Here is a 14,270-nt window from a genome sequence, read left to right on the forward strand (position 1 = left end):
CTATAGAGTATGTACCCATGCAGATGGCATCCTCTTGTACGAAACCCTGTTCAGTGGAGTAACTTTGCTGAAAATGTTGGGGTGGGACATGACATCTGAAGAAAAGGTGCCCCAGCCAAATGAATGGGGACAAAATGGTGTGCCATGAAAGTTGGTGGGGACAAACACCCCTGTTCCCCCCTAAAAGTACGCCCAAGCCTGCTGCCCAACCAAATTGCATTCCTTTGAATTAATCCTGGGATAGAGTGGGTAATAGAGAGATGGTATCACTTGTCCAAATGGTTTGTTCATCCATATGCTATCAGTGCTTTACCCAAATGCAACACCCCCTGTATTAAAGCATGCATACCATGTGAGCCCCAGCCCTAGACCAAGCACACTTTCAGAGGCACAGGCTTGCTGTGAATTCCCTATACAAAAAAGCGTGCCACCATCTAGCAGCAGTGGTTTGACCCAGGAGTGACACACCAGGGGGGTCAAAAGACATATGTGTTTACAACAAAGCAAAGTCCTGGTGTATCTAAGGTTGGCCCGTATGGGGTGTGAATAAATTAAAGTTATTCATCCGGTCCCAAAACCTTTATATCTAGTATAATTCATAGATATTGCATGCAGTCAGAAATTAAAGTCATTCCTTCAAAATGAGACATAAACATTATGGAAATTGCAAATTAAAAGCTTTATATCAAAGAAACAGAAAATGATATACAAAAGTAAGGTCTAACATGTAACAGCATGTAAAAACAATGGTTTAAATGGTACATACACGAATTAGGTGTAGAATCATTAAAAAAATTGAGAATACGTAATGAAAAAAACTTTTTTAACATAAGTTAGTTAACAGTCACAGTTGGTTGACAAATGAACTCTTAACAAGTGAAAGTATGAAATTGAAGAAAATGAAATAAAGAAACAGTAATATTCATCGTAAGCTGTAACCTTATTGAGGAAAACACGTGCCCCTTGTTGTGGGGCAATTGTGAAGAAACAAATAAGTTAATTATTTTTCGTATCCCAAAATCGAAAATTATTATGTATTGGGATTGGGTCTGCCTACGCATCAGGGGGACAAAGTAAAGGAGACAATGCAAAAAAAGGGGAGAAAGCTAATTGGTAAGGTGTCCTTGTCCTTTGATTAATTGTTTCAGAAAGGAAGGGATCCTAAATGTTGCACTGTGAGGTGATGAACCTTGTGTCCCCTCTGGTTAGCACTGCGTTTCGGCGGTACAGACTCCAAAGAATAATGATCTTCGTATCTGAAAAGAATACTCCGCCTTCATCAGGGCAATAAGTAGCAGGACCCTGTAATTGTGAAAAAAAGGGGGAGAACCAGTTAGGTGGAAAAAGAGAAATAAACTCTAGTAGTGTTATGCAAAGTTCTAAGGGTAAATGAAGGGTGACAATTATATATCAAAAATCTGCATGCAAACTAGAGTGTCATGCTAGGATATGGGCAGATCAGAGGACATTAGTCTTGTCTGCCTGGGGTCTCATATTACCAAGTCTACATGTTTGTAGGGGTGAGGAGCCTTCAGATCGTGCTGATAGTACACACCCTCCCCGGAAACATAAAAAGATAGTGGTATTGGGTCCCCTTCGGAAGCGCAAATACAAGGGTCTCTGTCTGCCCTGTCGGTCCGGCGGTCCACATGTGGGGGGAAGAGAAGGAAGACAGAGAAACGAAAATAAACAGTTCGAAACTCACCACACGAGGCTGCCATCGAGTGAGAGTGAAGCCAAGGTGGCTATTTAGTATGATGCAGTATCTTTGTAGAGTCCGTGAAGATAGTTATATGTTTTGAATCACGAGGAAAGGTGTTATTGGAGAAATTCGTGATGTTCGTAGGTTCTCGTCATCGGACCGGTGAACCGGCTGAGACCTAGAATGAAAGTATGCCTGGATTAGAAACCGGGGCCCAGGGGGTGTGGAAAAACGGGAAAACCGGAAGGCATCAGATGTCATAAGTATTTTCCTACATATAGGAGCATAGAAGGCACATAACCGGTTACCTATGTAAGTATCTAGTCTCGCAAAAAAGATTTTGTAAAGAAAAGTGGCCATAGAGGAGCCATGTGGTGAAACCCACGTAGTTACCTGTATAGGGTAAACAGGAAAGGTCAAATCCAGATGGCATTCATGCTGAGTGAGGGCGAGCGAAGTCGTCCCTGAATGTCTGTCCTCACTGACATCGGCAACACAAATGCGGGCTGAAGCTATAAATTAGAGGCAAGTAATTGGTTGTCAAAGCAACCGAACTGAGCGTCAAGCCTCGACGTGGAGGGAAAAGTTCCCACAGGAAGTAGGATGTCCAATAGAGAGCGCCGATCACAGTGAGTGACGGCTGCGTCCGGCCAATGGTATGGTCAGAGGCCGGGGGAGTATCAAAGGGCGGAGCCACAGTGGGTTGTCAAATATGCTCTTATGCCAAGAAACGAGTGATTGTTGGTGTGTTCCAGTTGTCTGCAGTCCCCGCGGGTGCCCAGAAATGATTCTGTCCCGTGTTCGAGGACCAAAAATGGGGCCGGCTATTGGACGCGTGAGTGTTCATGGGTAACACCGTGTGTCCCTGTAAAATACATGGAAAATGGATGTCTGTGCCTGTAAGCCCGATTTCTGGGAAATGAAGGGAGAATGTGGGGGTGGGGGGTGGTGGGGCGGGAAGGAAGGGGAGTGCAACCAGTGCATCTCAGAAAGTGATGTGAAAGTGAAGCGGAGTTATAGTGTGGCCCACGGTGTGTGGTAGTAGGAAGAAAGAATAGAGGGGGGGAGGGGGGGTTAGTTTGTTGTATTTAGAATGGAGATTGTTCATTCAATCCGTGTTCCAAAGAATCCAATCTATAGATCCATCTTTTTTCAAGTTCCAACAGTCTGGTCTGTATGTTCTGACCTGTATTGATCCGGTCCAAAACCCACCAAAGGATGTCATCCGGTGTATGGTGGTTGGCCAGAAAGTGAGAGACTAGTGGGGAAGTAGTATTCTTACATCGGATTCTCGATCGATGTTCAGAGATGCGGGTACCCACGCTACGTGTGGTTTGTCCCACATATCGAAGCCCACACGGGCATTCGATGCAGTAAATGGCTTGATTAGTCTTGCAGTTAGTCAGATTATTCAAGACCCATTGTTTGGTGCCTATCTTGAATGTTTGTAATTTTCTAGTGAATTTACATACTGTGCATGACCCACATGGGTAGTGTCCGGTCACTTTGCGTAGATTCCACAGACCTGTACGTGGTGTGGTTTTGATAAATGATGAATGGACCACATATTCCCTGATATTTTTCGCTCTTTTGAAGGCGAATCTCGGTATGGGTTCCTCAACTAGTTGTAGCCTCACAATGGGCCAATATTTCCTAATGACTTTCTTGAGGTCAAAAGTGTTTGGCCCGTAAGTGATTACACATGTGAGTCTTTCATTCTCAGGTATGTCTTGTTCTAATCTTGGTATTAGAAGGCATTCTCTATCTGTGAACCTGGCTCTCTTGGTGGCGGTATTAATCAGCCTTTTGGGGTAGCCACGTGAGCATAGTCTAGTGCTGAGTGTTTCGGCATTAGTATAGAAATCCTCCAAATGAGTACAGTTCCTTCTGATTCTCAGGAATTGACCGTATGGAAGATTCTGTTTAATGTGATACGGGTGGTCACTCCGGTAATGCAGAAGTGTATTCCGATCAGTTGGTTTCCTGAAGAGATTACAGGCAAGTTTATTATTGAGACTCGAGATCTCAAGGTCCAGGAAATGTATCTTGGTGATGCAGTACTCCATCGTGAATTGTATGTTATTATTGCAGGCATTAAGCCATATTGAAAATTGTTGGAGTGATGTAGCATCCCCCGTCCAAATGAAAATAATGTCGTCAATGTAGCGATGCCAGTGGGAGATGTTGGCTTCCCATTGGTTGATCGAATTGTAAATGTACTGGTCCTCAAAAGTGGCCATGAATAAGATGGCTAGGCTTGGTGCAAAAGTTGCACCCATTGCCGTGCCTTTAGTCTGGAGAAAGAACTGATTATCGAATGTGTGAATTCCCAGCTTGCCCTCTAGGTGGCAGAATGATACGATGACGGTGAGAACTTGTAGGATCTGGGAGCATGTGTGATGTGCAAGACTGAGGTTCTTCTCCACACCGGTGGCAGTAGGTGCGTGAACCCTGCATCTCTTGCAGTGCACTTATTAAAGGACTGAGAACTCGAGTTGTCCTAAATCAGGTGTGAGATATTCACCTATTCGTGGTTGTCTTTGTAAAATTTAATGTTTAGAAGGTAATGCGCTTTACACCATTACACTAATGCCTCACAGAAATATAAGTGTATTTAATAAGGTCATGAACAGCCGACACATGTTTCGACACACAGGTCGTCTTCAAGGAGCGCAAGGTGGCAGTCAAGATAAATCCGTAAAATCCAATTGGCTGCGACCACTACACAGCAATGAGGAACAAGATCGTCATCCCAATGACAAGAAAAAAAAATGTACATGCCACAATGGCCAAAGCACATATATCGCTCGGTAAATTGAGCCACGTAGAATAGAACAAGAGGATCCTAATGCGTCAAAACACGTGTCGGCTGTTCATAACCTTATTAAATACACTTATATTTCTGTGATGCATTAGTGTAATGGTGTAAAGTGCATTACCTTCCCATTCTTTATCAGTATATTTCATTAGTACCAACCAGGGTGGATTGGTTGGTTGGACTAGTGTGATCGCTGCTGGCACTTTCCATATTCTTTAGCTCACTCCAATTGAATACCATTAGTGATCACCAGTGCACGGATGACCAGTTTCGAATCCACTTTATGATCCTTATAATGTTTAGAAGTCCTGCTTTTTTGAGATGTGAGAAGCAAATGTACAAATAGCAGATTGATAATTAATACAAGACAGGAGGCACTGCTGATATCTGGCATAAGGCTCTTCAGCATCACTGAAGAGGACATGTACCCTCTCTGTCCCTTTGCACTAAGCTCTTCTTCGCCTGTTGATGTTACAGTGCTGCCTTCCTCTCCACAGATGGGGAAATGCCCCCCTCCATGACGCCATCCAGTTCGGCCACACGGAGGTGGTCACAGTGCTTCAGGATTATCAGGAGGCCTACGCCAAGGTGCAGTCGCTGCCGGCGCCGGAGAACCATTCAAAGGAGAACCTAGAGAGCATGGTATGAGGGGACCACCCTCACGCCACAAGGAGCTTCTCCGCCTATGCCATGCCCAGAGATGCAGCCGACAGAGAAACATCTCTGCTACACTGAACTGGACACAGCTCCACATTTTTAATTCAATGGCAGGGATAAAGAATGCAGCACAGTGGCAGCATTGAAGTGTGGCTAGATTTTTGCAGCGGGAATCCGTTATAGGCTCACAGACATTTCATAATCATGCCACCTAGTGATTTGCTCCACAATCATCTGACAATGCAGCATTCTAGGAGTCAACTGCTCGACAATTCTGAAACTGTAATGAGAATCCTTAAATCGTCAATTCGATTTGGCAATCCTCAGTTTAGTTGCATGCCATCCCTGTTCAGTCCAGAAACTGACATCTCAAAAGGACTTAGGTTTTGGGATCTTCTCATGTCATATTTTTTTGCGAGGAAGGAAACTAGCCATTGTAGATGGGTGACAGCAGCATGGTCATAGAACTTTTCATGGTCCGGGATATGTCGCATAAGTAAACATATTTAATTGTTTATGATATCTGTTGTATTTTAAGGGCCTTCATGAGGGAAAACTCCTTTTCAGCCATCCCGGAGTAAACGGCAGTGGGCAGTTTCCAAACTAGAGACACCAAACTTGGCAGCCGAGGTCATAGAGTTTTGAGATCTGAATTTACCCCAATTCTATGAAGATAGTCAAGGAAGTTAGAAGGCCTTTGTTATAATGGAGTCCCTGGTTGTAAGGAATGAGCTGGGGCCATCAATGATAAATGTAGTACCTTTATTTACATGTCAATTAGTCAAATTACTCTTCAAGCATGCATGTGGGCATGAAGCACAACACAACCATCAGGTCCATGCAACCTGCATCCTCATCACAGTTCTAAAAGTCCCCCTGGAACATACATTCAAAGTTCTAGAGAGTAAACACTGAAACACACAAGGGACAATTTCACATGCCCTCACTGGGCATTCTGCTGCGATGTGCACCTGAAATCTAGCAGTCAACAACAAATCTCCTCCATGACCAAAATGCCATGCTCTCAAACCAAAAAACGGGCAGTCAACATAAACTTGCATGTTCTGATCACCAGTACCTAACAGATTTGCAACCCTCCACTAACTGCACAAAAACAAGTAGGGACGCACATCTTGCAACTCTCAAGTAAATATGTCACTGCTACCAGAAACTGTAACAGTTCAGCTAATCAGCATTAGGCCAACCAGATACTGTAACGAGGAAACTGGCAACGATGTGGAAGTATATAGACGTTAACTAGTACAGAACCATGTTAATGCTTGTCCTACTCAATACAGCGATAAAAAAAAAATATGTCGATCCACATTATCTACAGTGCCTATATGCAAGAGAATGACCCCATTTGTGGCCTCACGTTAGAAGTAGGTGACATTAGTTACACTGAAGCTTAGAGGGGTGTACAAACTGCAGAGATAACTAGTTCAATTTGATTACAAAGGTATACCATAGCCAATACAAGCTTTTATCTGGTGAGTGTGACTCAAATGTTGTGGCCCTCATTAGGTCTGTGTGTAGAGTGTTAGGAATAGCCTGGTCTCACTAGCAAGTGGGAAAAGAGTGGGATGGTCATCAACAATTTAGGCACTTGCTAGTGTAATGTCTAAATTGATAGGACAACGTTTTGAACCCATGCATTCAAATTGTGTAACACATCTATTTAACACATCTCTTCTGGAAAGAACCTTTATTGAGGACCTTTATTTATCCAGTTGGGTTAGTGAGCTGCAGGCTGCCAGTAGAGAAACAAACCAGCTAGGAAGGTCATATTGGAATTCCTCTTAAATCAAGTAATTGAGTGGCCAGTGCTTTTCTAAGCCCAACAACCTCAACTAATGTGGTTTTACATACCCCAGGTGCCAAGGTGCCAATGGGGCACTTAGAAATTACACTGATCGAAGATCATGTTGCATTTGGGATCTATAGAGAAAGTTAAGCAAAATAGATCGTAGCATGCATTTGCTTGTCTAAGTAAACTGCAAGCAGATATGGCAACCAAGGACAACAGCAACATTTACTGTTAACATGCAAGTTGTATGACAATTATTTTTGGGGTGTATATGCAAACAGGTTCCTTGAATAGCGATTTATAAAGCATTCAGTCTTCTGGAAAGCACTATAGGGTAAGAAGAGAAGAAATGGGGACAGAGAGAGAGAGAGAGCGATAGGAAGAGAAATCAGAGGCTGACAATGAAAAGAAACACGAGAACAGAGTAGGAAAGCAACTAGTACAGAGAGGCTCCAGCCAAGCGATTCTCTCATTGCTTGCAGACAGGTTCTCTCTCTGCCTTGGCTAATAGATACATTTAGCTGGAGGGGCCAGGGCTAAAATTAGTTATAGGTGTGTGTGTGTGTCGCCTCATTTCTCTAGACAGATTGGGGTTCCAGGAGCACAAAGACATCCAGCTTGAGGGATGTCATCTTCCACTGGGTGAGAAACTATTTGTGGAATCGACCACCTACTAAACAGCAGGATCATTACAAAGCATGTTTGTTTAGTATAGCGCACCAAACCCTCGGGTATCTGGGCGCATTACATGTTATACATTTTTACAAGGTTACTTAGCATTGTACACAGATGAGCACGTTTATACTGTGTGGAACACCCACATATGATGGATTTAGCAAAACAAATAGGTAAATAGCGTACTAGTAAATACATTTACAACTGGCAATGGTTGTTCTACAGAGTGCAGAGTGGCCATAGTTCTTTAACAATACAGAGAAAAAAGCCACGTTTTAGTTTCTTTCCTGAATGTGGAGTGTGAGGGGCGGATCTTAACACTGCATATCTAAACACCAATTCAAGCTGCAAACCCAGCATCACGGATAAAGGAAATGTTCCAGTCATGTTGGAGAAGCACTACTGTATGCCAGGTTTGCAGAGCGGAATCAAGGAAGGCTTGCACTACAATAAAGATGAATAGTTAGATAGTGAGGCCTAAAGGCCAAGAAACAGATGTCCAAATAAATGATATTTAAAATTGACTTGGTGGTTGCTCCCTTCTCCAAGACTCTGCATTATTGCCTCAGCACAACATTGTTGTCCTCCTGACCTATTTAGCCTTTCAGCAGCCTTCTCAAGGCACCTGACCCCACCTCTTCAGTGTACTGCTCCATATGCTTGTATGTTTTATTTAAGAGCAGGTGCCATTTGGAACAGAAAAGACTTAAGGAGTAGGCAAAACAGAGCTTTTTTGGACTGAGTGACATGTGGTGAAGGGGCAAAAATAAGAACATACACAAGGAACAGGGATTGAAAGACAGTATAGGAATTTTAACAATGAGAGGCTTCGGCCAATATTTACATACTTAGAAATTACATAGAGCAGTGCTGAAGGCACAGTACAGGAAAGGTGGGTTGGGTCGTTGGTTTGGATAGAATGGTGCAAAGGGTTGATGGCTCCTTCCGTTGCTAGTAAGCAGAGTTTGAGCCTCGTTTTGAAACGTTCTGCTGAAGAGGGGAAGAGCATTCCAATGGAGTGAGACAAGTAGGGAAAGTACAGAAAGAGGGAGGAGGCGTGGGATGGATAGGTTGCGAAGAGACAAGCAGCATAGCGTTTAAGAGGTTGATGTATAAACAAGGTAGTGGAGGGCAAGTCCATGGATGGATTTAATAGGCTAGTAGCAGGCATTTTAAGCCAGCACAATTTTGCATGCAGAGCCATCCAGCATGGTGACGGTAGAGGTGGACATTGTTGATGGGGTCAAAAGCGGGGTAGGCAGAAAGGCTTACGCAGTAGTGCAGTTTGCTCAGCACAAGAGTTGTGGTAAGTGTTTTAGTTGAGTGGTGTGGGCAGATTCCTCTAATGTTTACGGCATTCGGTCTGGCTGTGGGGGCACTGGCTGTTATGAACTACAAGAGTTTCAGGTCACTATCAAAAAGAATCCAATGGTTCTGAGCCTTGGGTGAAGGGATGTGGAGGTCAGGGGGAAGGAGATGGAAGACAATGTTGGCATTGGACGTAGGGAGAAAGAGGATTTATGCATTTGAAGACTTTAGCATGAAGCAGCATAGAACATTCCAGTGGTGGGTGGTCGTTAGGCAATTGGTAATGAGTTCAGAGATTGCAGGGGCGAAGGAGGGGAAGGAGAAGACTATAGGAAAGAAAGAGGTGATGGTCAAAGCCAAAGGAGGAAATGTTTTTGCCGAGGGAGGAGGTGTATAGGGTGAAGAGGACTGGGCCTAGGACTTATGCCTGAGAAACACTTGCAGAAAGGAGAAGCTAAAGTTCTATGAGATTTGCAAGTAGTGCTCAGAGAGATAGGAAGATGCCCTTTTGAGTATTTTATCATTGAAGCCAAGGAGGGAAAGAGGTTGAAGACGGGAGCACTGATTCACAGTGTCGAGGCAGCAGAAAGGCCTAGAAGGATGAGATTGAAGGAGTGGTGAGCAGTGGTAAGAGAATTGGTGATGTGCACAGGAGCATTCTCGGTGGAGTGTTTGAACTGGAAGTGGGTCAGCAAGTGACTGTACCTCGAGATAATTGCCTATGCAGTTGAAGATAACCTTCACAAGAATTTTAGAGTTATAGGAAAGGAGAGAGACCGAGCCGTTGTTGGGTTCAGCATTTGGTTTCTTTGGGAGAGGTATGACTGATTTTTTTGTAATAGGCTGGGAAGATACCACTTGAGAGACGTACTTTGAATGAGGTGGAGAGGAGATGGGTATAAGCTCATTAAAGGAATGGTACCAGTTCTCGCTGTTTCTCAATAATGCATCGGTCCACCAGCTCTACAACCCAAAGCGATGCATTGTAAGTGTTTTTCTACAGAGCATCACTTACATTTTCATTTCCTGAACACCGCGATCCTGTCTTCTTCAGTAACGGACAGTCAGGCCTGAGCCAGTCATCGATTGCTCTCAGGGCACAAACCGCAGCAAACACTGAGTGGCCAACATGAACCATTCCAATCTGTAAGTGCTTATCCAGACCTGTTTTTTTCTTTGCATTCTGCGACTTGTAGTTCGAGTTTTATCATGGGAAAACTGGCACTACAAGTCCCAGAATGCAGAGAAAAAACAGGACTGGATAAGCACCTACAGATTGGAATGGGTCATGTTGGCAATTGGCACCCATTTTGGACTATTTGGGGCTCATTCATTAATATAATCCTCGGACAATTCCAATTCATATTTTTGTCTTTATCTTCCATTTGCAAGACTTAAGCAATTCTCTTTCCATGACCTTTCCTATGCAGCAGTCTTAGAGCTCCAATGCCCATAAGCCTTAGAGATCAGTGCTGATTTCAGTTTCCCAGGACCAGAGAGGGAGGAGGCAGATTACCTTAAGGTGTGCTGCTCCAGGTGCTGCTAATGAGCCTACTTCAGCACAGGGCAGGTCAGTATTTAAGCAGCTGCCTACAGAAGCACCGGGCTCTTGCATTGAGTTTGCTCCCAGCCCCTTGTGCTTTGATCCTTGGATTTCTGTGTCCTGTTGCTTCCAGAACTTGCTCCTGTTCCAATGACCTGTGCTCTCTGCCTCGCAGCCCTTCTACTCTGCCTGCACTCCCTGCCTTCTGCTCTGTGCTTCCTGCAGTGCAGCCCTGCTCCTCTGCTTGCAGTCCTCTGTTCCCTGTCTGCCGCTCCTTGCTCTCCATCACCAATTATCTTATTCCCTACCTGCAGCTCCTTGGTCTGTGCCCATAGTCTGTGTTACCTGGCTTTAGCTTCCTAGATTCCAGTCCTGAGTTTCCTTATCATCTGTTTGCAGTCCTACCCTTGTTATTCATGTCCATAGTTACAGTTCCTTTTTACCAGTCTGTAGATCAGTCCTGGCTATCCCAGAGTTTCGATCCCAAGTTTTCTTGTTCCTGGTCTACAGTTCAGTCCGCTGTTCCTGGATTCCGGTCCTTAGTTTATAGTCTGCAGTTCCAGTCAACTGTACCCTTGCACTTAGATTCTTGTCTTCTTGCTTTTCCTCTTTCTTCCAGTACTATCCCGAACCTTGTTCACTTTGACTTCATATTCTTTCCCTGGATATTTCTGTCACTGTTTTTGTCCTAACTTGTGCTTGTGTAATTCCTTTGTTCGGAGTTTGGCTGCTGGGTTTCCCAGCAGGCAATCTCTGCCCCTTTCCTTTGTCGTGTTTCAGTATTGTACCTTGTGCCATATTGTAAATAGTGTGCTGGTTCCTGTTTCAGGCGACAGTCACTGTTCAGTTCCTGAAGGACCCATACAGGCTTCAGTCTTGTGAGTACTGTTTCCTTGTTTGTGCCTTAGGGTCCAGACATAGACAGCCACTCCTTTCCATGAGCATTCAGAATGTGCTACAGTTTCCCCTGGCCGTGTGGGCAACTCTTCCCCCATTCTGCGTACACCCCAAGTGAACACCTAGCGGTTTGTCTGTCTTGTACGCCCTGCTCCTTTCTGTTCTCTGCCTTTCCTGCCTGTGTGTAGTTACTGCCTATCCTTTCTTGTCTGCAGGACTCCTTACGCTCCTGTCTCTTGTGCACTTTTCTACCCACGGCTTTGTGGGCACGTCTCTGCCTGCAAGCCCCTGATACCTACTGTTGACAGGTGCGGCCATGGAAAAAACATTCCATCAACACATTTTCGTAATCATGTGTCACCATGAGAAGGCATAGGACTCACTCTCAGGTGCATAGCAACGTAGCCTGTCACATTTCTCAATTTATCATGTGTGTTCGTCTTATTACTGATTAAAACATCTTTATAAGTAACATTTTTATTATACAAAATCGCTTTCAACATTTGGGGGTGAAAGTTTAATAGATGCCATCATTCTCTATATCAGTCTAAGTAAAGATCTGCAGTTGTAATATCTGCATTTCAGTATGTATTCTCTGCCTGTGGCCTTTTTTAAAATAATAGATACAATACTTTTTATTGACCTATCTTGGGTAAAAAAAAGTGTGTGATGCATTTTGTCAACATTTCTCTTTTGATTTGTTAATTTTACAAGCGGTGTGATTACCATTATTTAATCATTTATTTTCCTTTTAGCTAAAACATGGTTTACCTATGATATTGTCGTCAACATCAGCACATTATTTTTGATCTAGCCTCCTTAATAGTCATAATAGATGGTTTGCATGACGTTATGTTTGAATCAGAGTACACTGATGAAAAATGGCAGCAAGATAATGGAGGTCATCACAAGTTGGGTGGTATACCAGTGGTAAATCCACCCAATGCAAATAGTGTTACCGCAACTCAGTCTGGTGCTATTAGTGCCAGGTCATGAGTTGCGACAAATCCCCATTTTATTCAGATTCCACAGGACTCAATGGGGCATTTTCGTCGCATTTACAGCGGTGCAAATTGCCCCAAATTGCAGTAATTTGCGCTGCAGCAATACTGCCAAAAATGGGTAGCAAGTCGGCACATTTACCTCCAGCTCAAAGCTGGAGGTGAATCCCCTCAACTTTCCGCCCATACTCGGGATTGGGCAGAGTAGTAATGCAGCAGTAATGGCGTTACCGCCGCATTTTTACAGCTCCAGCCCCAACCCATGAAGAGGCCCAAAGTCAAGAACTGAAAGCAGTGGCACTGAAGACAACATTCCTGCACCTCAACAAAGTCATATGGATGATCAATTCACTTGGTGCGAACGCCAGCAGTATGAACTGAAGCCCACATTACAGAAAAAGCATCTGTTGACAGGCAAATTCAACATGCTAGGTGTATTTTGCCAAAGAAAAACCCTCACAACAATGAATTACTCATCAAAAGGACTTTCGGTCAACGTGTCTTACCTGTTCGGCTCTTTGTATACTGATAACTTCATGAATAAGTTATAATGCACTGTTGGTCCGGAGGCCCCAACTAATGAGTGAGTATTGCATTAAATTAATGAAAACATTATTCAAACATTACTCTGTCCTCACCAGACTGACTGTCTATCTTCTCTGGCCATGTTGGCCCTGGACCTTTTGCATTGTTCTATTTCCTTTCAAGCATATCCAAGCCCGATGGACAGAGCACAAATCGAATCTTAGAACTAAAACAAAAAAACAGTATTATTTGCTCATTTTTTGGAACATGGACATTTGGTTTCCCAAATGCGATTTATATATTTTGTATAAATTGAAATGCTGATAAGTTGTCAAGAAGAGAAGCTTTTTGGATAAATAAAGAGAATACACTGAATCCATTTGGGATAAACACCAAGTTTGATTTAGCATGTTACTTACAATAGGGAATGATTGGTAATATTGGTGTGTTTAATGGGCATCACTTTAACATCATGAATATTCATATTTATGGAATCTAGATGTGCATGATCATTTTCATAGTCACTTTGTTGTAGCAGTAACGTTATTAGGTATGAAAAACAAAACATTAATAAAATACAAGTAAGTGTTAATGAGTATAACAGTGCATAGCTTTTATAACTGAAGATAGCTGGGTAATTAGTTGCATCAAAAATCATTGGAGGGGTAGACTAATGTAAAGTTGTCACTCAATAATAAGAATAAAGGGGGTGCTGTTGAGCAGCCTAGAAAATGGCTGCCTAGCTTTTGGGCTCCATGTGGCAGAGACACGAATCCGACACAATCAGCGGTTTTCTGTTATTTTCTCCAGCTGAACCTACATCTATGAGCAGTGGATACCCGGCGGCATACTGTCCCCCAATCCTGGGAGAAATCGGAGCCTTGGATCTCTGCTGCAGCCGTGACTGCTTCCCCACACCCTGTGACCCTGCTGGTGACCTTTAGGCCCAAATGACGCGGGACCTTACTAGCTCCACCTTTGGATCATAGCTGGTTGTGCTTGCCCCCTGCGGTGTGCCAGCTCCTGTGGGGACTGTGGCTGGCCGTGTCCCCTTACACAGCACAGGGCGACCGTGGCTTAATGCATCCCTACCATCAGTGGAGACTGTGCTGTGCGACACGGCGGAGCCCTGCCAGATCTGCGTGCTACGAACCGGACCACTTCACGCAGCTGTGCCTGGAGCACCCGTGGTCCCGGTGTGGGTGGGCAGCCTGCTGCCACGGGGGTGGCATCCTGTTTCACTCTGGCGCTGCGGATCCGGTGGCCTTGGGCTACCCTGGGCCCTCTGTGGAAGAGAGGCTCTTGGAGTCACGCTCCCTGGAGGCCACAATGAGGCA

At 44.1% G+C, this 14,270-nt stretch overlaps 1 protein-coding gene across 1 annotated transcript in view; it reads left to right on the top strand.

The window, feature by feature from the left end:
• GLS2 (glutaminase 2) overlaps positions 1-5,692 on the top strand; it is a 579,026-nt gene extending 573,334 nt beyond the window's left edge. The window contains exon 18 of the mRNA XM_069653689.1: positions 5,018-5,692. Coding sequence (XP_069509790.1) covers positions 5,018-5,168 — 151 coding nt within the window. The 3' untranslated portion in view covers positions 5,169-5,692. The remainder of the gene's footprint in view (positions 1-5,017) is intronic.
• The last annotated feature ends 8,578 nt before the right edge of the window (positions 5,693-14,270 follow it).

Source organism: Ambystoma mexicanum, chromosome 3q (assembly GCF_040938575.1).
Source record: "Ambystoma mexicanum isolate Mex_15411 chromosome 3q, UKY_AmexF1_1, whole genome shotgun sequence".
NCBI lineage: Eukaryota > Metazoa > Chordata > Amphibia > Caudata > Ambystomatidae > Ambystoma > Ambystoma mexicanum.